The sequence below is a fragment of the Pyxicephalus adspersus genome, chromosome 5 (assembly GCF_032062135.1).
Source record: "Pyxicephalus adspersus chromosome 5, UCB_Pads_2.0, whole genome shotgun sequence".
NCBI classification, from domain to species: domain Eukaryota; kingdom Metazoa; phylum Chordata; class Amphibia; order Anura; family Pyxicephalidae; genus Pyxicephalus; species Pyxicephalus adspersus.
The window spans coordinates 34,128,508-34,155,351 of NC_092862.1; the positions used below are offsets into that span (position 1 = coordinate 34,128,508).

Here is a 26,844-nt window from a genome sequence, read left to right on the forward strand (position 1 = left end):
TCATCATGTACCTCAGAAATGACAAAGTGGAGTGGGTGGTTATCAGGGACCTGGGAAATGACAAAAGAAGCAGACTGAGAGCAAATCATGGACCTTAGAAATGACTCAAGAAGCGGTCTTGGTGCTAATCATGGACCTGGGAAATAAAAAAAATTAGCAAAATGGATGCTGATCATGGACATTTGAAATAAGACTAGTTTCTATCCAGAAGTTTGAAGTCTCAAGACACCCACAACTTTTGGTTAAGCCTTAGTCTAATTAAAATCCTATATAATAATAATAATTTTGGAGTCTATTAGTTGCAACAAATATCAGCCCATGCTGTGAAGCAGGTCACTGCTTTACCAATCTCAGCTAAATTGATAGTAAAACCTTCCTTCTTAAAAAAAAAGCAACTAATATATCCTTGGGTTCTGAACAGTCCTAAAAAAATAAAAATGAGTGGACCAGAACTCAAAAAGAAAAGATTTCAATTTTTTTGTGAAGCTTTGTTTATTGTGCCTAAGCAGTAAATTAAAAAATTGACCTCTTGGTCCCACAGCCTCATATCTGTATATCTACTGTGTGCCTGGCGATGTAGCCTCTCCTCTAAGCCTATTAATTAACTGTAGGAGTTCTATTTATTTTAAGCATTGCTTGCTCTCCCTTGAGCCCTCTTCAAAATATACATTCTTTGTACAATGTTGTTCTAAATACTGGACTCTGGATGTGGCCTTACAAGTTCTGTATAAAGGGCAATATGTCAATACCATGTGCTTTTATTTTTTTGATTTGGGCGCTCTAATATTAGGCTGATTTAAAATGTCCGTTAAAATTGTCCATCGTAGTGGTGGTATGGTAAAGGTCATGGAAATGACATCTGGCTTCTGGCTGCATGGTTGCCTTTTCCTCATTTGAAGGAAGGACTGCACCAGAACACGAGTTGACCTGCAGTGCCATTTGCCACTCCTAGGCGCATAACAGCATAATCATGCGATTTTTAGAGCGTACATCTAAAAAAGGCCTTAATCTGACTATTCATGTAATACTATTGAGTGCAACCAATGTTAGTAAATGGCAAGTTAGTAAATAGAAATAGAATAGGATATACAAATGCCAATGTAGGAAAGGCATTATTAGGCACAGTGCCGCCAACAATTAGGTTAAGTTCAGATGAGGACCGCCGTTCACCGATGTCAACTAGTACTCAAACCATCCAAAGCCTTGGTAATTATTGAAATCATGGGAGCGGTTAAAATCCTGTTTTGTAAAGGCGTTTGTTTGTGGTAGCATCACAATGTCGTTTTTTAGAAGCTTCATGCATTTCATCACTCCCATAGACTTGAATAGGACCACTACTAAAAACAAGCATTTTACAAGCCGGTCAAGTATGTTTCCCAATGGATTGATGTACAACAATAGGGAATCAGATATTGCCATGATGCAGTTCAAAAAATAAAACCACAGTCAACCGTGCAGCAAATGCTTTCAAATGCCTATGTGTGACCTCACCTTTTTTATATCTCACAACTCAGTGGGTCAGTCAGAATAATATGGTAAAATAATAGGAACACACTTTTTATAGAGTGTAAGCACCTTGAATGCTTTACAATTGCTAGCAAAATAACTGTAAAAAATGTTTGTATTGATAATAATATTCTTCTATTCAAGTTAACCCTATATTCATTTAACTGCCAAAGTCCCCATGTCTCTATCAGGGCTCAGTATTGACTTAGATATTGGCCAAAGAAATGAGAATTGGATATTGTGCAATGTAACAGTTAATTGCTGCATTCTGTTTAACAGCGAAAATGCATTCAATAGAAAAAGCCATTATCTGACTTATGTTACCACCTATTCCATATAAAAAAGAAAGTCTCTTCAGAATGCAAATCATACTTTCTCTAATGGCTACTTTGTAATACTGTACAATTCTAGAACTTAAAATATGCAGGAAATTTGCAGTCCTTATACATTTTTAAATCACAATTATTCAACTACCCAGTGGTCAAATATATAACCTTTCTCCCTAATTTACACATTGATATTGGTTTCACCATAGTCAAAGGTAGTGGTTATCAGATTTAGTATTCCCATGAAAAGATCTCTTATTGGCTGCTATAATAAATGTATATATTTCTTTTTCTTTTCTTTTTATATCTTCCCCACTGACATTCTTGTTAATGAAAACTGGTAGAAGTCCTTTTCAGATTTAGGTTTAACAACACTGTAATCAGCATGGATGTTTATTAGCCAAAAGCAACTAATTAGAAAAGCTGCAACTATTCTGACTTCACTGAACTGCTTATAGCTGAAATCTGATTGTTGGCTACAGGTATAATGACTGCACATCACAGTGTTAATCATAAAAAATAGGAAGGAGGTTGTCTGATCTGGACATTTTAACTGTTTCAAGTCTATTGGCTCTATTTTATAAAACAGGGAATCAGACATTCCCTGAAACATTAATTCATGGAAATCAATTACTGCCATTATAACACACAGACTTGGAAGATTCCCAGAAGGAAATGTTTGAGAAAATGTCTAACTCCCTTTTTATAATAAATTGAGCCCTAAATGTTCAATCTGCAACAATTGCTAGAAATACCATAGCCAGAAGTGGCAAAAATCCCTACCCTCCCCATAACATGAACATTAATTTTTCCATGACCCATGCATGCCAAGAAAAAGCAGTAAGATCATTCTGTATGTCTATATTCTAAAGCCTAGGAGAGGATGAAAAACATATAATAGGAAAAGTGCAGTAGCCAAGAGAAATCAATCAAAATCATCCTTTTGTATATAAAATAACATTAAATAGAACTCTGAATGGTTGCTATGAGTTAATGCAATTTGTTCATCATAATTGTTCTATTTTAGTGCCAACCATTTTTATTTATTGTTCCATCACTTTCAATGCAATCTGGCTGCAAATAGTTTTTTCTTTGATTTCCTCTAAACTACACCTAAATCAGTGATTACACACAACACACTATAATGTTTTATTTTTCTATAAATAGACTTTATGATGGGCTTCTTCCTTTGATGGCATGAACACCTGGCATCACCTGAGGTAAGTAATAGGATAGGTGCTAGTGAAAGATCCCTGCTTTTTGCATGGCACACATGAAAAATGTTCATTCAAGTTTTTTTGTCAATGGGAGCCTGCTGGTGAATATTTCACTCCTGGTGTCACTGACGTCACTAAAGATAAATATCTGGCAAGATAATTGGATGGGAGATGCATTGTTGTGTTAGCAAAACTCTGCCCATTGCTCCAGGATCCATTATTTATTCAGTAGAGGATCTGCACGCAATAGTTGTCAAGAAAGCGTCAGCTTATTAGGCAAGAGCTGCGTGGTTGTGGATGAGGGTCTAGCTATAAAATCCAGATCCTGCTCCAACTTCCAGTTATGTCATCATAGGGACACCAGCTACAGACAGGGACATACACATCACTTACCTTTCATGCTGTGATCCTGTGTCTCTAGCACCATTCACACAAGAGGAACCCCTCAGCCTGCAAGTGAGTCTGAACTCTGGATTGGGATTTCAGGCAATTATTCTATCCATCTGCTCTGTGCTGCCTGGTATTAGCTGGGATTGCCCTTCCCAGCCTTGTTGGGGGATTCCTTCTCTGCTGTAGGTGAGAATTCTGCATGTTGCTGATGGGATTAAAGTCTATACAATACTGGCTGGGAACTAAAGGGTTAATGTGCAACATTGTTGCAAATCAGAATTGATATAATATAGGCAGTGTATACATTGTGATGTTTGATGTCACTATCAGTATTAGGGATGGATCTGTGTGATACCTTTCTGTAATAGAAAGCAGATAAAGTTGTGCGATGTAGGAATGAAGAAGAATTAAATATTTTTCGGATCCAAATAGTATAAAGCTCAGGTAGGTGATGTGATGTCAGTTTTGTTACAGTTCGATCAACTCTTACCAATTCTTAGAGGAGTTTATATAGGGGGGATCTGTAATGTGATTAGGTATTGATGATATGGATCAGTGTTAATAAGAAATGTATAAAAGTGACTGATGTGATCTATAACTACATCCCTGATTATTTAGCACAATGTTATATTATTATTAGATCATATATGTATATCATATGTATATTAGATATCAGCAGGGTGCCAATTGCAGGAGATGGAATATAGATACAACACTGATCATTTATATACACTTATTAATATAATAAAACATGATTGTCAGACACATGCCAGGTGTACATGTAGGAATACTGTCACTGATCAGGTAAGTATTGTAGTAGGTGAAATAGTCCTATGTGATGTGATCGTTAGATAATGCAGAGATGTGAATGTGTATAGAAAATGATAGGATAAGTACATCCCTGGGATGGTGTCAATGCACAGATCAGTCTAGTGTTAGTGGTGGCACAATGAATTCCACAGGTGATATGATCATGATTAGGTAAATATTGCAGTGGGTGATATGAACCCAATATAATCCTTCGATATAGCAGAGATGTGAGCGTGTATAGCAGAATGCAGGATCAATTTATTTCTAGGATGATATTTAGCAGTAAGGCACAGTACAGTCCAGTGTTAATAGTCCTAATGTTCATGATTAGGTAGGTACTGCAGTAAGTGATTTGATCTGATAGATATGGCAGAGATGTGAGTGTGTATAGCAGAATGCAGGATCAGTACATCGCTGGGATGATATTTAGCAGTAAGGAACACAACAGCCCAGTGTTAGTAGTTATACAGTAAAGTTTACAGGTGATATGATCATGATTAGGTAGGTACTGCAAAAGGTGATATGATCTGATCGATTGATATGGCAGAGATGTGAGTGTGTATTGATGATGAGGTCAGTATATTTCCTGGATGATAGTTTGTAGCAAGAACAGTCCAGTGTTAGAAGTAATAGAATACATTCCACAGGTGATGTGATCGTGATTAGGTAAGTATTGCAGTAGGTGATGTGATCGTTAGATATAGCAGAGATGTGGATGTACATGGCAGATTGCAGGATCAGTACAATCATGGGATGATATATAGCAGCAATGCACTGATCAGTCCGTTGTTAGAAGTATTACAATAAATTCCACAGGTGATGTGATCATGATTAGGTAGGTATTTGCAGTAAGTGATCCAATCGTTAGATATGGCAGGGATGTGAGTGTGTAGCAGGTAACTGGTGGAGTTCTGCCTATGATCAGGAAGAGGTACATGCAATGTCAGTCTAGGTGATGTGATCGTGAATAGGTAAGTATTGTAGTAGGTGATGTGATCTAATCGTTAGATATGGCAGTAAATAAATTCTACAGGTGGTAGGTAGGTAGGTACTGCAGTAAGTGATCTAATTGTTAGATATGGTAGAGATATGAATGCATATGGCAGATAGGAGGAATAACAGTGTTGTTAACAGTTAGATATATGTCAGGGGGAGATTTGGAATTTGAGGGGGGGATGATGATGAGTTCTGTTTTATTCAGGTTGAGTTTCAGGAATCGGTCAGACATCCATGAGGAGATGGCTGACAGGCAGCATGGGACCTTATCCAAGGACTGAGGGTAAGGCTCCAATGTAATAGGTGAACATTGCCTATAAATGCATTACTTGTATATATCTGTGATATATATATACACACATCTGTATTAAGTTTTATGTAATTAGTAAAAGGCAATGATGTACTGTAACTTTTTGATTTAAGTTAGCTCATCTGCCAATCAATATTGGTTTTGCAAAACCAAGAGCCTGACACTGTAAGTCTTCACTGCATGGTTTTCTCTACTAAACACATCTTTGGGAACTGATCTGACCCTAGCATGAATACTGTCTATATTAGTAAACTTCATGTCTACAACATATTTTCCCTTACATGGCCTCCCATTGACCCCTGGAATATCTCTAAATATGGAGAATAAAATGTTTCTTAATAATATAATTACTAAATGTTATTGTTGTTAAAATGCTCCCCTCAGTTAATGTTCTCATAAAAAATGTTAGTGTCATGTTACTTTTTTGTGGATTTATGAGTGATGTTCAATGCCAGTGTTTAATATTGGCCTTCGGGAAATACTCTGCTTATCAAGTTAGTGTGTAATTGGCTTTCCAAGACATAAATAAAAATGCAATGTCCCGATGTCAACTCTCGCTGCTTGTGGGATCTTTAGAGCAGTAGGAGTATAGATAGTTTTATTTAACAAGGGACTGGTTATATCATTATACATTTTATTTCCAGGCTTTCCCTTTGAAGACCATTTTAAAGAGGCCATAAAGTTAAAAAACACTGCTAGAGTTTTGCCTAGGGAAACATATGCAGATAATATCTATTCCATACTGTGTTAAAACCGAAAGCCGTTGTATGCCCCGAGCTCCTTTTCCATATCAACAATAGTTGGCAAGTCTCTAGAAATGTACAATTTAAACTTCTTTACGGCTTTGTTGTGAATGAATTTCTGCAAAACAAGTTGTTCACATCTGCTCATATGAAACAATGTTGTCAATTTTTTAAAATTCTCTTAATGAAGTTAACACTTAAAAATGATGCTTCCTAATGGTGGATGGCCTTTATATAGGAAAGAATGCAAGTTCAGAACCTGGATAGTAAACTTACGGAGCAACAATATATTACATGTAAGTGTAAGAGATAAGGTTTATGGTATAATCCATGCAAAAAAAAAAAAAATCCTTGGTTCATCTTTAGTAAAATACTGTATGTACGTGTGGTTCCATGTTTTTCATTTAGAAATATAGTTTATGTATAGCCATTTTTTATACAATATGTGAATAATTTATCTTTTGCTGTTTGTATTTCCATGGAGAGATTTTCTCTTTATTTTATGAGCCGGAGAAAAATACTCCAAAGTGAAAATCACTGCAAAGTGAAAGGAACCACCCTCTTAGACTGTCATCATTGTTTCTTTACAAGTCCAGCTAACTGACTGTAAGGTAAATATAATTGGTCCCCGAGTAATTTTAATTGGTCCCCATTGGAAGATATACTATCTTGTTCCTTTGACAAGAGTCATCAGTACTGTTTAGAGCTCCAAAAGGTTGGGGACCACTGATGTAAACCACAGATTTTTGAAAAAGTAGACATAACAGCTTATTGATTTGTTTTTGAATTTTGATACCTTGCACTGGTCAGAATATACCACTTCCCATGCTGAAATCCTATATTAGGTGTTTGATATTTATACTTTTAAAGCTGCACTCCAGGTATATATACATCTGCCTTTTAAAGTTATCCCTTAAATTAAGTTTTACATAAAACTTCTAGGACTAATGAGAAAAAAATAGGGCAGCTGCTGAATCTAAGGATTCGTAAACTGCAATATACATTTTGATTTGGGGATTTAGGAGCTAAGAAAGAAAAAAATCTTCCTGATTTGCAAGTTTTTGCATAATAATTCAAGCAAAATGACAGATGTTCATTAACATCCCTAAGGATTTTAATCAATAGGATGGTAAAGGAAACTATTAATTCTATATCCCCATGTATCTAATACCCTTCAGGCTAATAACAAATACATACACATCCAACTTCATTTACACTATCAAAGTATGTGCAGAATATTTTGTTTGCATATCTTTCTGTTTTAAAACATTTTTATCTGCTTTATTCATATTGAAAAGGAAACTTTTAAACTTACAAAAAATCCGCGTAACTGTTGGATGGGAAATGTTTATGGGCTGCCCATCTCCACTTCCCTTGAGACTCTGTCATTCAACAAACATGAATACAAAAGTGGAGGATTATCTTGTATTGCTGCATACAGCCCTTTTTATGAATCCTGATGTATGCTAAAAATTCATATGCAGTTATAAATCAATAAATACATATTAAGGCTTAAAACACATTTCAGAAGAAACAAATGAATAACAGATTTTGTTTCTTGTGCACAAATATCAAGAATGGTGGAGGTCTAGAATTCTAATAAAAACAATTCGTCACACAGCAACCTACTCATATGGGAAGAGTAAGGCGGGAGCTGCTAGTCTTGTGGCTTTTGACATACCTTAAGCACTAGAACGCGGGCTAGATATCACAAAATTATTATAATTGTTTTCACACAGTTGTTTGACTTTTTACATCGGAACTCACTAATATAGGAGAAATGTAAAATAAAAGGTTAAAAATTATGTTACATCCCTTTGAAACTGTGAATAATTTAAGGAGGACCCCGCCAGCAGTAAGCATGATAAGCAAAGTTTGGATACCCATTTTGAATTATTTAGAGAGACAAAAAAGAAAAAAAAGGTACTTTCTCAGGTTCCCCATCATCACTGCTCCTGTTGTTGTGTCTGTCACTTAATTCTCACTTAAACCAAATATTTATTGTTAGATATTTTTGACAGAATCAGTGAGACCAAAATTGGGCGGAGGGAACAATCACAGCTACAGTATAGTTCTGGATTTAAATTTATACTTGGGGATGCCTAAGCATATCTTAACCACTGTAACAGTTATTTGTATGTATTGCCTAGAAGTAATGTTGCTGCACTATTCATTCAACCATTGTAGAAGATACTCACCCTCCCTAATTCTTCTACTAACTTCTTCTCCTACACTAACTCTATTCCATGACTGTCTGTTTGGTTGGATTCTCCGATCACTTTTCTACCTCTAAATTTTAGACCTCTTGACTCTTAACCTCCTGACTATCTGCCGTTTCCAATTCATGTCCTCCCATTTCCTCAAACATATGGTTATTCCGCAATCTTTTTCTGTTTCACTGTATGAAATTCCTATATAGATAAATAACACTTAAAGAAACCCAAACCACCAACTCAACAAGCCAGATGACCAGGGGTAATGTTAGACTGTTCTATCATTCCATATTAGTCCCATATTAGCCCCATATTAGTTCTTCATTTAGCTCCGTTCACCATTTCACAAAATATATCAAATCCTCAGACAAGATTCTACTAAAATGCTTGTACATGTCTTGGTCATATCTGGCACTTCTTTAATCCTTACTGAACTCAGGTGCTTTCTTAATTACCTATTCTCCTGCTCTTTTGATGGTGCCTCTCTCTCTGCCGATACCTTCACTGGCTACCAATAACCAAAAGAAAGTTCTTTATAACTTTACCGCTTCATACACTCTTTTCCACACTTCATGTGTCATTCTCAAAGCCTCAAAACCTTCAAGTGTATCTTTAAAATGAGAAATAGTTTAACCTTGCAGCATATTTGATGGTTGTTCAAGAATTCATGGCCCCATCACAATCACGCCCTTGTTTCTTGTACAGACAGAATGGGGACAGAAAGTGAGAAAATCTCTCCAACTGGGACAAACAGAAAAAAAAGATAACATCTATGTTCAGACTGGCATTGAGGTTGTGCAGTTACTGCTTACTTATGCCAGTGAACTGCTGTTTCGGGGGAGACTCTACAGGTAGTGTCTACCTGTGGCAGCCCCATGAAAAATGAATAGAGAAGGCAGAGAGCATTACAATTCCACTCACTGCAACTAATATTCAGACACTGATTCTTTAAGAACCAACAATGCACTGTGAGCGACACAATAGCAAGGTGCCAGCCACTAGAATCGTGCACTGCTTGGTTTCTATTGCATTACTTTGTCATATAGTGATATAAGGACTGGTGTTTGGAACCACAGAGGTGCTGAGGATGCTTTTACAAGCATAGGTGTATAGTACCGCTAAGATCAACAGTACCAATATTCTTCTCTTTGCAAAATTAACATTTTTTTAGCCTTTTAAGCTAACAGCAGTGTTGCTTTAATTCAGTTCAAATTGATTTTTTGGTCAAAGTCAGAGTGTTTAAAATCATAGGTTTTCTTATGTGAAAAAACAGCAGAAGTCTATCATGCCCTGGGAATTATGTGAAAGGCTAAACTTTGTTTTTACTGTTTATAAAAAAAATCTATATAAACAGTAAAATAAGTCTAAAAACATTGAATTTTAAATAACAGATTTACAACAAATTTGTTCCTAGACTTAATTATTTTCCTTTAACTTGTCTATTACTATATACACTGTGATTACTGATGAACAAACATTTTAGATCAATCAAATACAAACGTTTTTTTTCTGTGAATCTCAGCAATAAACATTGCCATATTAAAAACCCCATAAGGGACTGTAGGTGCAGTTGTTACATAGTAAATGCGAAACTCATAAATACAATTGTTTATATTATCATGTGACATAGAAAAAGACAAGTGTTTAATTTCATCACAGTGTTGTAATACATTTTAAAAGATGGGGCTAATTTGGCACCATTACAATTATAGTATTATAATATAAATGTACAAAAAACAGAATTTTCTGTTTCATGTTCACTTTGCTATTATTAGCATAGAAAGGCCAGCATGTCTAAAAAAGCTGTTGAATAAACAGGTATTATATGTTAAAGGTAAATACCAGAGAACTAAGGTGTACAATTTAGGACAACATGTTATCCTGAATGTAGTCTTAAAAATGTTCCATTGGGTTATTGTGTTTAAAGAATCTTGTGCAGATTATGCTCAGACTTTGAATATGAACAGTATATGAAATGAATATAGCAGTGGATATAGATGTGTGTAATTTTGAGTAGTGTTATTTTAGGTATTTTAGGAGATTTGTAGAATGTAATGCTATCTTATGCTATTTCCACATTGGTTTCCTTGAGTCTCATCTTCTATATCCTTCAGCTTAGTGCTACTCCTCACAAAGATGTCACCAAAATGTTAATAATGTTCTGCACAAAGTAAACTAATAAATGGTAAGTCCCTCATGGGGTAAATCAATCTATCTTTTTATTTTTATATATCCTGGGATTTCAAATGGAAATTATAACCACTGGAATTACTGGCTTTGTACTTCACCACAGTTTCACCTATTTTGCTGCAATTTTTGTATGTTGCATTATAGTACACATGAAAAATTCATAAGAGAAACACAGGGTTCAGGTTATAACAGAGAGTGGATGCTGATTTCTGCCCTCGACAAGGACTTTGCAATGATTATATTCTGTGCCTGCATTCTATATTTCAGTCATATAATGCAGAAAATGTTTGGAACCTGAACTAATCTTTACAGCAGTCATTCTCAACCAGGGTTCTGTAAAACTTAAAGGTTCCCCCAAAGCTTGCTGGGGGTTTTATGAACTTTACCAGATTTACCTCCTATGTCTGGGGTAAGAAAACTTTTATGTCCACTAGGCCATTTCAGGGGTGGGCGGGAGTACACTAGGCTTGACTCTGAGTCTCGCCCTAATGGCTCCGCCCACCACCAGGGAACGCCCCCTGACGTGAAATCCCTCTCCTTCAGGGAGCCTTCCCTACTTACCGCGCCAGCGGAATATTAATTGCCGGCCACGGTAATTAGGAGAGCAACAGCAATCTGTCGGCTCCGGTAGTTCCTAACGCCCCCTGGCAGATCCGCCCGGCAACCCGGATCGGCCAGGGCGCGTTAGGCCGGAACGACTACCGGCTAGGCTGTATCTGGCCTAAAGGCTGGAGTTTGCCAACCCCTGTCCTATGTGATGGCGACCTTATTGTTTTGTGTCAGTAATATGGCACCAAAGCTCTTTTTAGCTATCTGTAAGAGGACATTTTTTCTGCTGACCACCAAAGTAAGGTGTATTTTTTAACTGACATCCAATTTAGCAGGGATTGCCCAAAACCCCAAATTACTTGAAGGGTTACATAGGAGTAAAAAGGTTGAAAAGCTGCTTTAGAGTGTTCGCTGCATAGTGCTGCAGAAAACACTTCAAAGAAAGCCCCATTATGTGATCCGTCATGGGAAAGGTTTCACCTACCTCTTGTTTCAAAGTCCCAAAGCATGGTAATTATTGACCACATTTGTAAAGCACCAGTCCATGCTTAAAGCAGAAGTAATCTGAAAAAAAAAGTCACTCACCTTTACATTTGCAGATCCATAGATCCCTTAGGTTTCCTGGATCGGGTCACACGTCTGGTATCCTCCTGTGTCCTGGCGCGGAGGAAGCACGGGTTGCCGTCATCTTCTTTGCCCTTCTTCCTAGGTCACCTGATCTCGCACTGCACAGGCCCGAGATCTGGTGACCTAGATGGGGAAAAAAAGAGTCCTGATCTCATTTGTAAAATTGCCATTTTTTGTATGCCTTTGCATGCGCATAAAGAGCAGTCAGAAACCTCCTGGAATCCATGATGCTCTGTGCTCCCGAGATAGATTCTTTTTTTTAAAAAAAAACATCCCCCCCAAAAAAGAAGGTAATTTTTATCTTATATAAAAGGGATGTCTTTTTTGCATTTTTAAGCAGTGGATTAAGTTGGAATTAGGCCATATTCTTGCCTCAAAAATTGGTCCCTAATAATGTTTATTTGGTGGTCGGGGTGGAGAACTCCAATCTGCACCAATCTTTCCAGCACACTTCTTAAAAGATGTAAGCCAGTGGCTGATTTACTGACCATATGCTTCATTCATTCATTCATTCAAAAAAATCTAACTACTATTATCAAAATATGCATTAGCTTACAGAATGTTGTATGAAACATCATATGCACATGAAATCATAAGCAGGTTTAAAACTTTTTTATTGTTTTTCAAACTAGTTAGAGGGAGGATGATAATGATGATGTGTTAGTGCAAACAATGTAAACTTGCTCCTACCCATAATTGTAAATACCATGAACTGCATTTGGCTCCAGAGGTGGTGCAGTATGATAAATAATGTCAGAATTGATAACCAGAGAACTAACCCCTGTGGGGAAATAAGAAAACACTTATCATATAGTTATCATATAGGACCATAAGTACTAATACACTGTGATTGGGTCACGATATTGAACAACTTAAAGGATCAGTCTAACTAAAACTGACAGTTCAGTTATGTGTTGATAAAACTGGGGTTGAATCACTTACTGCTTGTGATATATCTGCATGGGATGTATAGAATTTGGGCTTGTGTCAATCACATCAGTTTGACATCAGTCTGAGATGCTCCTGAGACTATTCTGCATTCATTTATGGGTGCATTTGACCAGCAGCTGGCCTGCCTAATGCAGGTTTTCCATTCCTATAGACTAGTATGGAAATGCAAAACCTGGCTAACCCAAATAAAAGTCATTTATGAGGGGGTGCTGATAAGTTCCTGGCTTTGTCCCCTTTCAGATGAAATAGAAAAATGAGTGTGGGGGCATATGACAGCCTAATATCTTAGTTCTTAAAACAGTTTTTTCTTTTAGTGAGAAGCTGTGATGGCAGAGGCACAATGAAGTTTCACGTCGTTGGAGTTACGGGCCATCATGAAGTTTTTATTTCTCCAGGGAAAGTCAGCAAAGGACATTCACACGGAGATGTCACACACACTGCCGGTGAAGTGTCCTTCCTACAGCACTGTCAAAACCTTGATATCTTGTTTCAAGACTGGGCATTTCATCATTGAATATGAGCCCCGCAGTGGGCGCCCCCCAATCTCAATTGAACCGGCAATCTGCAATGCTGTCCATGAGCTGATTATTGAGGACCGGTGAATAACCGCAAAAAAGATAGCCCAGATACTTGACATCTCATGGGAACGTGTTGGGTTAGTTATCCCCACTATCCTAGACATGTGTAAGCTTTCAGCGAAGTGGGTGTCGAAATGTTTGAACAGTGATCACAGAGGGGGGAACGAGTTGAAGCATCCAAAGCCGTTTTGGCCCATTTTGAAGCTGCACGGGACTTTTTGGCTAGGTTAGTGACTGAGGATGAAACCTGGCTCCACATCTATGATCCTGAAACCAAGGAACAGTCAAAGAAATAGTGCCATAGCGGGTCCTTGAAGAAGTTCCGAACCCAGAAATCGGCCAAAAAAGACATGGTGTCCTTTTTCTGGGACAAAGACGGTATTCTGTTGGTGGACTACCTACCTCAGAGCTCTAGTATCACTGGACAGTAATATGCTAACCTCCTGGACCAGCTCAAGGAGGCAATTAAGACGAAACACAAAGTTGACCAAAGGGATCCTTTTTTTGCAGAACAATGCACCTGCGCACACGTCCAACGTTGTGGCTGCCAAATTGAACACCCTGGGTTTCCAATTGGTCCACCATCCCCCCTACTCACCTGACCTGGCCCGTTCGGACTATTATCTGTTCCCGAATTTGAAGAAACACCTGAAGGGGTAACGTTTTGAGGACATTTCTGACGTCAAAGATGCTGCTGAGAGCTGGTTTGCGGCCCAACCAAAGGACTTTTATTTGAAAGGTCTAGAAAAGCTGCAACTACGCTGTACCAAGTGCATCAGTCTCAGGGGGGAATATGTTAAATAAATGTGTTATTTCATAACTCTGGCTCTCTTCTTTCTGAGCAAAGCCAGGATCTTCTCAGCACCCCTTCGTGCACACAGCACTGTATAGTCCTATAGAGAGGGGAGATTGAGCAGGAGGCACCCAGCAGCGTCCTGTACTATAAGAAATTACAGTGGTCATCCCCGGTTTTGATCTGCCATGCTGGATCACTAAAAATCATTGGGGGCTATTGTACACACACTAGATTTTCACCCAAAATGATCATGATTGTTCTTTGTAAGCGACAATAATCTAGCATGTGTATGTAGCTTAGGACTCCTTGCTATAACTGTCAAACGAGTGGATTTAGAAATCTTGTTGCAATAATCTATCCACCACAGTACACCTGATTTATTAAAACTCTTCTGGAGAAGATAGATTATCATGGGTGAATCTGGGTGATCCAGCAAACTTTAAATTAATCTCCTAATTGTTTTATTTTTTTTGTCCAAGCAAAATAAAAGGCTCTTTAAAAAAGAAAAACGAATAGATGGTGTACAAACTGATGCAACACTAAAAAAAATAGTTATTTTCTATAACTGTAGATGTCAACCTTACTGTGGTTTGTACTTGGTAGTACTTGGTAAGTAACATTGATTGATGATGATGATGATGATGATATTGTAATAATGATGTTGGATGATAATAAAAATAACATTCTTTTAAATAAAAAGTTAATAAAAAGTTGTGAATGACTCGGAAAACATATAGAAAAAGTTTTGGAAAAAAATGTATTCAGGTATGATAGTCCTTAGATACGAAAAGGTTCTAAAAACTTCAGCGTTCTGCGAACACTTCATTATATTTAAATAGTTTCAGCAGATTACATGTAACCCAAATATAAGTTTTGAATTTAATAAATGCCGACTACTAGTGGATTTTTTTTACATTTATGTCTAATGCCTAAACCAATTTTTTTCTATCAAAAACATATTTTTGGCTATTTACTTTTGTTTTTAATGTTTTTACACATTTTTGTGCAATACTCCTGCTAATATATCTAAATAAAATTAGATTTAAATCGGTTCCTTTTGTAGTGCAGTGGTGTTTTACTTAACATTGCACATTTCCTATGTAAGAGGATATAAGGTAACATATACCGGGAAGTATTTGGAATGCTGGTTTAAAATAAGGTATACATAACTGTAAAACTCTGGTGTATATGGAGTGCAATAATTATAACTATTTCCTAATTAATCTGTCAGTAGAGTTCATAGCTGATGTATGGACAGATGTGTTTCCCTATTCTATTAAGGGCTAATAAAAAACTAAAATATTGAGTAAAATGAAAAGGAAGAAATACACTCAATGTAGGACAAAAAGGGAGTGTAAGCTTTTTACCCTTTGCATGTGCATGTATGTGGAATAAACCACTGCTCTCTTTTTCCTAATAAAATTATTTTTTGCACACAACAAATTTTAGCCCTGATTTTATAAACATTACCTACTGATGAATTATATAGTTGCACTTCCAAATGTTAGTGCAAGTTATTTGGAAGTTTTAAGAAACGTATGTTAAGAATAAAAGGTGTAAATAGATTTACAAGAATAATTTATAAGTTCAGTTAAAACTCCATAACAGTATTTTGTTTTTTCTGGACATAGGTAGTGATTTAGCAGCACAGTTAAAGCAAGACATTTTTAATAGTTTTGAAAGCTTAGCAAGCGCATTGCCCACAAATACAACATGGAGTTGTTCACTAACCTGTGGCATATTTGCAGATGAACTGGTGTCCTTACCAGTCCCTGCTATGCTCTCCTTAAGAGTTGTTGCAGGTGGGTCTGCTTTCTTTACAGTCATTTCCTTTGGAATGGGAGGACTTACTGGACCCACAGCCTCAGTCACTGGGGCCTTGTTAGGGTTGGATTGTTGCCGTGCATTTTTCTTATACCAGCTAGGGTAAAGCAAGCAGTCTGAAGTTTCTGTTGCTGAGGGCACTTGAGCATTAGGCGTCTGTTGAATACCACTTGGCTCAACACCACCCTTTATCAGGACAGATAAAATGAAAGAGAGACATTATCTTCTGGAATGCAGCTTAACCTTCTGTACATGGTGCGTCTGGACTTCAGCTTATAAGGCAAAGTAATACAGCACTAGAACTTCCCAAGTAAAAAAAAAAATAGCAATCAAGATTTTGATGTTTATTGACTCCAGAGAAGAAATTCATAGATTATAATGTTAATTTCAATCCTAGGTTAGATATGACAGAAGACAAATGTTCTCAACATCACCAATATCATAAAAAATGTCTGTGTTAGTACAAAAGCATGCCTTTATACTCTGTCTTGTGCAAATCCAGTGTATAAATATTAATAAAAAGATCATAAATGACTTCATTCTTTTCGAATGTAATTTAATAGGTGTAATATGTAAGATTGGTGAAACAAACAAATCTTTATAATTCTGTTTTTTCTCTATTTTCCTACCTTCGATATTTATTTTTTTTCCAAATTATTTAAAATGTGTTAGGAATATGTCTGTTTTTTAATTGTGTTTATTATAAAACAAAAAGTAGTAAATTAAAAAAAAATAAACTTTGTATTGCTAAGATATTTTTCATTTATTTTGCTGGCTGTATACCGCTGGTGAAATTTCCCCTAACTACCTGAGACACTGGACCTGATTTATTAAAGCTCTCATAGACTGGGGATGATAGACTGTCATAAAAGAACCTGGGTAATCCAGCAAACCTGGGGCGGATTTCTAGAAAACACTTGCTATTAGTTGGCAAATGTTTTTAATCCTGGATTAGATCCATTCGAGATTTACTGGATCACCCAGGTTCTCTATTGATAGTATATCTCCAGTCTTGGAGAGCTTTAATAAATCAGACCCATTACAGACTTTAAAAATTTACCAAAGTGAGGAGACTTCTTGTCGTAAATAGTCATTATTAAAAGATTATTCCTCGTCTCTTGTTCTGGGAAGAACTTCCTATCGCTTTCTTTCTCAATGACAATGATTACTAGGACAAACAGGGAGGTGACCCCTCCAAAAGGGACACAACCCTAACCCTTCCTTGCTTTGTCAAAAAAAGGTTATGGCAAGACATAAACTTTACCACCAAAAAGGGAACAATCTAATCCACAAAACACACCTATGAAAATTAAATGAACATGTCCCTTACCCACTACTAGGAATATACTGAGAAGTTTTGTGCTTTTTGTTAAAAAGCAGCTTTTGGCCAATATATATTGCAGTAAGGGGAAATACTTATTGTAATGTATGATGTAATAACTATAAAAGGCCACCAAACATTTGACCTAATTTTTCTAAATCAATGTTTGCTCAAGTATGTTTACGATAATGAATAGGGGAATATGTAACTGACTGCCCATTTATTGTCTGCATTTTTTCACATTTGCATATTAATTGCCCACATTGTCCTGATTCCCCACTTGTTGCTATATATTGTCAAGATTGCCCATTTGCTGTGCAATTTTTGTTGTTACTGAAAAGCTGGAACACACTTGGGAGGGGGTCACTGACAATAAGTTATAAGTAGTGTTGGGGTTTGAATTCGGGTTGTCCTTATATTCGACCCAATTATGGCTGTTCGAATATGGGCACTATAAGAGTTATAAGTAGTGTTGGTGTATGAATTTGGGAACTAAAGACTTGTCCCCATTCATCACCTGTAGTGACCTGTGTTCTTGGATAGAGAAACTCTATTCAAGGACACATAGTTCAGGGCTGCAACAGCGATCGCTGTTGCAGTGCTGTGCTACTACTATGTGATAGAGTTTCTCTATCCAAGAACACACATCTCCATTCAAGTCCCCATTCATCACCTATAGTTCTTGGATAAAGAAACTCTATCCAAGAACACATAGTAGTAGCACAGCGCGGCAACAGAAATCTCTGTTGCAGTGCTTACTAGAGAAACTCTATCCAAGAACACCTACAACTAGTAAAGGGCTGCAAGAAAAATCTGATTGCTCTTGCAACCCCTTAAAAAATTCTCACACTATTGACTTCAATGGTGTTTGAATTCGGCATTCGATCACCTGGACAATTTCTCACTATTTGATCGAATAGCTGTCGAATCGTGAGATATATTTTACCAACACTAGTTATAAGTAACCCTAATTCTCAAACTTAGGTTTGAAATTCCTAAGAGAAATATAAAAATCAGAACCTCATAAAAGTTAAGTACTACCTTGATTCTGTGTATGTTTACATAAAAAATTAATGTGAAACTCATGCGAAAAAAGTCTAAACAGGTATTTCCATGAAAGGATGGAGATTAAAGCTTTTCACAAATAATTATTATTTTCAAACTGCTGAAAAGAATCTGGAATAAACATGATTTAAATTATTTAAAAGTGATAATGATCCCTAATTAATACCAATTCAGTAATGTTTCTTCTATAATTAATGTCATTCACACCATCAGCTATGAGCAGATGTTAATATTGTCTGTGTAGGGAAAGAGAGGGAATGAAGTAACAAATCAAACGACAATTTCCAGACAAATGGGACAAAGAGTATATCTGAAACTGTCAAACGGAAGCAACCACTGAAATTATTCCTAACCATAATCTTTGTATGATCTTCACATCAATCTAACACCTACTAAAGGAGAGCTTATTTAAAAGTTTCTTACAAACTAGAATTCAGAAAAGAAATCAGTGTGATTCAAGAAAATGGTATAGAGTGTTATGCTTATTACGCAGAGACAGTTCAACACTTACATACGACAAGGGATAGATTTTACTTTACTTTTTCTCCCCTAGGTCAGGAGTTTGTGCCCTTTCCCCCTGCAAGCTTAAAAGATACAACATGAATGCTGTCATCTAGTTCTGGTCTGCATGACAACTACCTACTGTCCCATTTCTAAAGCAAAAAGTAGAAACTACATGTACCATACAATGCCACTAACCTTCTTTGAACCCCATTAATTCCACAATGGATACTTCCAGGGAAATGCAATTCATATGACAGATAGCCAAAGGGAACAAATGCCACCACATTGCACCCTAGGTCATGGCCTAGGTTGGCCTTATGAGAAATCCGGCTCTGCATACAACAGCGGATCCTGTCATTAGTTTTTCTTGGATACAAAGTTATTAGAAATCAGATGTACTTGATAGTACAATTGATGTACATCAGATTGATATTTGCAACATGTCCAATCTATCTAAAACCAATTAAAAGCCAGAAAATTGGTTTATTGTTTTCAATTACATGGGATTGTTATGGAATCTTATAAGTGAAGAAGAGAATGAAATGTTTGAGCTTTTTCTCTGTTTGCATTTGCCAAAGACTTTAACCTGCTCTCATTTGTTCCTAAATATTTGTTCATTTTACTTTTTTGTTGAACAATAACCTAGAAGGTTTTTTCTTTTTTCCTAAATTGTCAGGAATGTTCTTGTTATTTGTTTCATTGGGGTTATTTTTCTGCCTTGTAGTTATGCAGTAGTAGTACTTTTGGATATTTGATATCATTGCTGACTGTTGGAATGCTGTGCATGAATCAACTCTCAGGTTTTGAGCCATGTGAAGTTCTCACTACACTTAACACTTGATAATGGTGGTGGATACACAAAACTTACACAAAATACACATAATGGTATTCTTGCTATTTGCTTGCTGCCCTGGTCTTGGCCTTGGCAAACATCTATATTTTTCCTATTTTCAGACCTCTCTGGTGTATACAATTTTGAATAGGTCCTATCATTGGTCCAATTCTGGGGATTTGCCAGCGTTATAGAGATGGAAGTATCCTAATGTTCAAGTACATTCCTATCACTTCTTAGCTAATGTTTTAATCCCTATGTTGATAAAAATCCATTATAAAGCTCTACATATAGGCCAATTGACCTCCATATACTAGTTCTCCACATTCTCACTAAAATCCGGGCCTCTTCTCTTTATTGTATTTTAAGTTTTAAGTTTTGCACTCCCTGGTGAATAGAGATCATATAGGTTTCATTCATGACTCTTTGGTTTTTACTCAAACCTAAATGTCCCTTAATACTGTGGGTTCCAAAGTGATTGTATCCCTAGACCTAGAAAAGATTGATTCATTTGATTCTGTAGGGTGGGATTTGGCCCAGTTTTTTTTAAATTGATTGTTTGCAAAGTCAACTGTGGCTATTACATTGGATACATGACTGTCCTTGAAATTTCCTATTGGTAGGGGGACTAGATTTTCTCCAGCCTCTTTTGTTTTGATAATGAAGCCCATTGTCACTACTCTTCCTCATTAAAGCGCAGACGCCTCTCTCCTGTGTATGCGAGCAGTTCTGACTCTGGGCGTGCCTTCACTAGCAAGCTTTATCAGCTTCGCCGGCCAATCAGGAAATAGCCTCCTAATCATCCCTGGCTATTTAACTAGCTCAGACACAGCACTCAGTGTTCATGTAACATGTCTCCACTGGTGCCAAGCCTCTAGTTCTGTTGAGCTAGTTCCTGTATACCTGTTGGCTAATTCTGTGTGTCCTCTAGCCAGCTCCCCTGTTAACCCCTTGTTGTCCAGTCTGTTGTTTCCCAGCCAACTTCCCTGTGCTTTTCCAGTGTTTCTCTCTGTCTGTGGATATCCTTGTGTCACCTGTGCCTCCTGTTGCTTCCAGTGTCTCCTGTGTTCCCTGTGTCCGCGGTGGCCCCTGTGTCACTAGTGTCTGTCTCCTGGTTCCCTGGCTACTATCTGGTATTTGACCCCTGGCTTCTGACCTGACCTCTCTTGCTTGCTGCCTGCCATCCTCGACTATCTTTCTGTTTTGTGATTTGGTACTGTGTTTCATCCTGCTCACCCTGGTGTGCCCAAGGACCGCAACCTGGCAGTAACCAGCAGTGCAACATCCTCACCATCAGAGACTCTGGAGAAGACCTGGTTGCTGCTTAGTCTCATTGCCTTGGCCCTTCTCAGGGCTCACACTACCTCTGTGCAAGCTGTTGCGCCCCGTAGTGGCCATGTCTCCCTAAGCGTGACACCCGTAGCTGCTGGCATTTGTTACAACCACTTCATTGTGGGACTTCGTGGTGGATGTATTGTTTTTCAAATTCTCTCTTTCTTCCTGCAAGTATTGCTAGCAGTTTTGAATACATTTTTAACTTACTCTGAGCTTAAGGTAATCTGATTTAGATCTAAATTATTGCTCCTGCATACCCTGTTATCTTTTATATTCTTTTCTAATTTCCCTTTACAGTGAGTCTCTAGACTAAGTTATCTAGGCCTAGAAATCGCCTATTCCTAGTTTCATACTCTTAAATGTTAATGGATTGTTCTCTATGGGCAGAACTAAATCGATGGAATAGGAAAATTTGCCTTTTTCTCTTAAGATGATTATTCTTGCTAAAATTATATTGGTCCCCCTTTCTGCATATATTTTGGAATTCACCTGTCTAGATTTATAGTTGGATAACTACAGTATTACTTTTTTGTGGAATGTAGTATTCCTAGAATACATTATTATAATTATTTTTACACAATATTTATATAGCACTGACATATTACACAGCGCTTTACAAAATCCATAGTAATGTTACTAGCTGGCTCACAATCTAATGTCCCTGCCTCAGTTATATGCCTTTATTGCAGTCTAAGCTCAATTTTTGGGGGAAGCCAAATAACTTAACTGCATGTTTTTGGAATGTGGGAGGAAACCAAATTGCTCAGAGTAAACCCACGCAAACACAGGAAGAACCTGCAAACTTCATGCAGATAGTATCCTGGCCGAGATTCGAACCTGGGACTTGATGCTGCAAAGGCCAGAGTGCTAACCTCGGAGCCACCGTGCTGTCCATCTCAAATTGTTGTAGTTCACTTTGCTGCAGGCTTGGAAAAGAGTTTAACATATGTGATCTGCCTCAGAGAAATCCCCATCACTCTATACCTTGTTGCGGGGGATTTTCTCAGTTTTGCCAGTAAACTGGATCCGGTCAAATGGGCTTCGAAGGGGGTCAAGAATTCATCTGATATCATGCAGATTACCTAAAACATTATCTGCTTTGATAAATGCTGTTGTGCCATGCATATGGGGCTAATTTTAGTGCTGGGAATCTATCTTATCATGCCTCTATGCTTGAATCCTGCAGTAAAGTACACTCTAGGACATAAAAATTCTTCTGTTCTCAACCTAACAACTTTTTAAATGCGTGTAGGGATTTAAAATGTTGGACCAATGAGTTTCCAGAGATGAATGAAAGCAATTAAAATTATATTTGACAATTTATCCCTTTAATTTTCTGCTTTCAGCTAGAACTAGGACCATACATTAGGTTTATTCACAGGATCTATTTTTACTTCCGCTAAGCTTGCTGGAATATTTTTCTGTAGAGTAAACTCCTGTTGGCACTGTTCCCAAACTTAAGCCCTGAAGTAGTGGTGAGGGTTGGTACATATAGGGAAGGGGAGAATCTGGGTTTGTTTTTATTATGTCTATATATTATGTTATTTTTTTTATTTGTACTGTAATTGCTGATGGGAATTTACAAAAACAAAAGAAAAAAGACAGCTAGTATATGAAGTCTTCACCTGAAGCCTGCTTACTGGACATCAGCATCATTACCATGGTCAAGAAAGGTGATTTAAAAACAGTAAAACTAATCCAGGAAATGGTATATTGCAGGTTCGGACATTGGGGGATGCAAAGTGTACCACTGCATGAGGGCCCCAGGCTCTCTTCAGCCAACAGGGGTACCCACAGCCAGGGCCAAAAGGGGGTCCCAAGATAGATGGGGGCCCACTGTTAGCTTTGACTGTCACTGGTACAGTGGTTTTCTTCCCATCACATAAGTGGTTAAACAAAAATTTTAGATTTTAAAGATTTTAAAGTACAAATACATATGCTAAATATTGAGCTTTGTCTGATCTGATACAAAGCTAAGAAAACAAATATTTGCAAGTAAAAATCAGATGGTCCCTTTTTTAGACTTGATTGCCTTTGTCTCCATTCAAGTCTGTTTCTCTAATTACTAAATACAAAAGTTGAAGATGCCGGATAAAAATTAAAAATGTTTATGTCAAATCATTTTTACTCTTTACAACAGAAAACAATATCGGTATATGTAGTTATAAAATAATTAGGCTACAATAAGACTGGGAAATATTTGATATTCTAGATGAGAAATTCCGAAATGCAAAGTAGAGTCATCATCAAATAATTTAATGTCTGCATTTCACCTACAGCTTAGTACACCACACTAATGTAATATCTCCTTCATATACTGATAAACATATATTACTACTTGGTTCCTATGTGTTTCAGCTCTATTTAAAACAAAAATTCACAGCAATTTGTGGGTTGTATCACGAAGTAAACATTATTATTGTTAGTGCGAGTTAAGGTTATTATATTACTTGTGGGGCAGGGGGACTTGCATCCTGCTGAACTGTCTCTGGAGGAGAAGTCTGTTCTATGTTGGTACTTGTGGAAGTGATGGAGGCCTCTGTTGTGGCCTGAGGGCTTTCGGTCACTTGTTCAGTTGTTTCCTCTTCACCAGAAGATTCTGTGTTAACTTCGGATTCTTCAGCTTCCCCAGCATCTTCCTCTTCCTCTTCTTCTTCTATATCATTTGGATGTAGAATGTGTTAGTAGATTTGTAAGCACATCAATGCTGTCTTTATAGTTTACTAATGTCAAATACAATTTTGAATGTTCATTAATAATTATGAGTGGTGCAGTAGGGTATTGATTAGGACTGATTCTGTAAATAAAGCAGTCCTGGGTCTAGTGTCCAAGCATGCTACTATGGTACCATACCCACCAAATGTTGGTTGGTCCGAAACCACAACCCTACCAACATGGTAGCCCCCCCTGATTTTGGAGTGTGACAGAGATGCATATGGCGTCAGGACCTGTCCACGTGTTGCCGACTGTGGGTTAATGGCATTTGTACTGTGAGATTTTAGTCCAAAACTTATTGTTACTCTATGTCTACGACATCATTTTACATGTGCATTTGTTGTCTCACTCTCCTGCCAAACTTCAAATGAAATGCGTTGAGTAGAGAGTAAATCTTTGAAATGTATGAATACTTGCTTTTATTGGATTGTTTGCTCAAGTTTTGCTAAAGTAAGCTGAATATATATATGTATGGTTTAAGAAGTATCTGTACATAAAATGTCTTTCCGAATTTGTTGGCCAAATTGGCCAAAAAAGTTTCTTTTTATGAGACATTAAGGTAGCAAATGTACTAAAGAATATTTGGAGTCTACATGCATAACAACTACCTTCTCTTTCTAAGAGTGTTTTTTCACAATCCCCAGTTGTGACTGTTTCCTATCTTTTGTTATTCTATAGCTGACAAATTGCCACCATCAATAAGATCACTAGGATGTTGTGGGCCTTATTTTAGGGATAGATGTGACAAAGGCCACTGGCTGCCCTACTAGATAGCAGTGTAGGTAAAGTGATCAAAAAGAAACTCAGATAAATGGTGGGTTATATAAACTGTTCAGCTATATATGAAACCTTTAGATTTTTTATCTTCTTAAATTATTTCACATATATAAAACATTTTATTTAACTCTGATGCAAATGTTATTAGCATTCTTTATATACAGCACACTTATATGAACATGGCCCATACCTCTATAAAAATCTATTTCACGTATTACTCTCTCTTCTCGGTTTAGGTCTACTGTAAAGTGATTCATGTTTTCATATCCTGGTTCAATTTTTTCCATTTGAAATCCTCTAGATGCATCTGTTATTCTAAAATATTAAAGAGCAGAAAATACAATTTATAGTCACAAGCTGAGTAATACACATTTGAATAATAGCTTTCCTAAATAAGTGGTACTTACTTTTGCAGCAAAGTCTTGGAATTCTGTAAAGCACACAAAACAAAATTAAAAAAATATATATTTTAGGCAAAATAGTTGCATAGTTGTTACCTTTCTTTTGGTATTTTTATTTCTGGCCTTTATTATCATTATAACATATTGTTTCTTGCCAAGAAAACTTTCACTGCATTTTGCAACTAAGCACTCATTTTAGAATCAGTATTATTTAAGAAATTTCCCCTTGCAAATACACAGGTAAACATTAAATTAAAGCACTTTATACCCTCTCTTTTTAAGTATGCCAATATCTCAGGTACACAGCTGAGAATGAATATATAAAAAATTACCATATGAACTTACTTGAAGGAATGCTGCCATTTCTGGCTCGTCCATGAATTGAATTCCTGTTTCCACCAGTTTTGAAACTGTTTCCATATGATCTCCATATTTCTTCATTAAAGACCTTACATATTCAAGTTTTTCCTCTTGGTCTCTTGTGATTACTTGGGTCAGTTCACCTTTTCTCTCTTCAAGTATAGCATATAAATAATCAAACTTCTCACACAGCTGCTCTTTTTGTCTCTTGCAGTTTTCCTGAAAAACAAGGAATTTATTTGGAGGCTTGTTCATATGGGGTTAAATCTTCACCATGATTCAAAGACATTGACAACACAAAACAAGTATTTCTAATTCAACAAAACATTCACCAGTTCCAAAAATATTCACACAATCTCTCCAACACACCTTGTACAAATCTTTTTTATCAACGTTGGGGCATTTTTTCCCCATAGTGATCCCTCACGCCAGGGACTTTTTCCCTTCCACTAGCATTAGACATTTTTTACTGTTATTGAATAGAAATAGAAAGTGGCACAATATTACATGAGCCTAATGGCTGCACTGTGTAAGGTGTTCTGTACATTTAATATTGAACCCTGCACTATATACCCTATTTTGTACATTACATAATCCTTTTTATCTTAAATAAATACTGATTTTTAACACAGATTACAAGCAGGATAATATTTCCTATCAATGGGCATGATTAACACTTTCATCAGTGTACTGAGCGGCTAAACCATTCATCCTCTGCACCTGGAATCTAAGAAGATCAGGGTGTGCTCTGACGCAGACACTATCCTTTTTTGAGCCCTTTGCAATAAAGAACGGGTTGCAAAGCAGGAAAAAAACATGAAAAGCATAGAATAACTCATAAAATGAATGCTTAAACTAGCTGCATTGTATTATCAAAATAAACTGATTGAACTGTCCTACCCTTTTTTAGTTTATAGGCTTCAAATTAGGAGAGCGCTGATTGATTATACTTATCTACAGGTTATCTACAGGTACTCTTTAACATAACCATAGAAGATTTCTTTATACATTTCTTACCTATGATATAAATCTCTTTAATGAAATCTGTTAAGGCACATCATTAGATAATGATTTTTTAATGTAGTTATAGCTGTGATAATAGCATTGTCTTTTTATCAAATCCAATAGATGAGCAAGTTTGGGACCTCTGTGGAATTAAAAGACACAGCCATTTACTATCACTGTATGCATCATTTGAGAGCATAAGGTATTTTTGATCTTTATTCCTCTTTTTTTTTTGCATTTAAATTGTTCTTCTGACCCTATCACAAACCAATAAGGCTTCACATTTAAATCCAATAAGCATTCACGTAGCTTTCATTACATCAAATAAAGCCAGCTCGCAAACAGTGACCCAGACTGAAATGTGACCAAGTCACTAACACTTTTCATTCTTAACCAGGAGACATGTGGAAGGCTAGAGTGAGACACAAGTGGAAGATGATTGCTCTCATGGTACATTGCAATTAGAATGCTCTTTCCAAAGGACACTGCAGAGATAATCAGTC

General features: G+C 36.8%; 1 protein-coding gene across 1 annotated transcript in view; it reads right to left on the reverse strand.

Annotated features, from left to right (window-relative positions):
- Positions 1–5,424: 5,424 nt before the first annotated feature.
- The window catches only part of TRIM55 (tripartite motif containing 55), a 53,460-nt gene continuing 32,040 nt past the window's right edge, over positions 5,425–26,844 (reverse strand). The window contains exons 5-10 of the mRNA XM_072411107.1: positions 25,322–25,555; positions 24,983–25,005; positions 24,766–24,890; positions 23,534–23,739; positions 15,934–16,212; positions 5,425–12,658 (exon numbers count right to left, since the gene is read on the reverse strand). Of these exons, the coding sequence (XP_072267208.1) occupies positions 12,506–12,658; positions 15,934–16,212; positions 23,534–23,739; positions 24,766–24,890; positions 24,983–25,005; positions 25,322–25,555 (1,020 nt within the window). The 3' untranslated portion in view covers positions 5,425–12,505. The remainder of the gene's footprint in view (positions 12,659–15,933; positions 16,213–23,533; positions 23,740–24,765; positions 24,891–24,982; positions 25,006–25,321; positions 25,556–26,844) is intronic.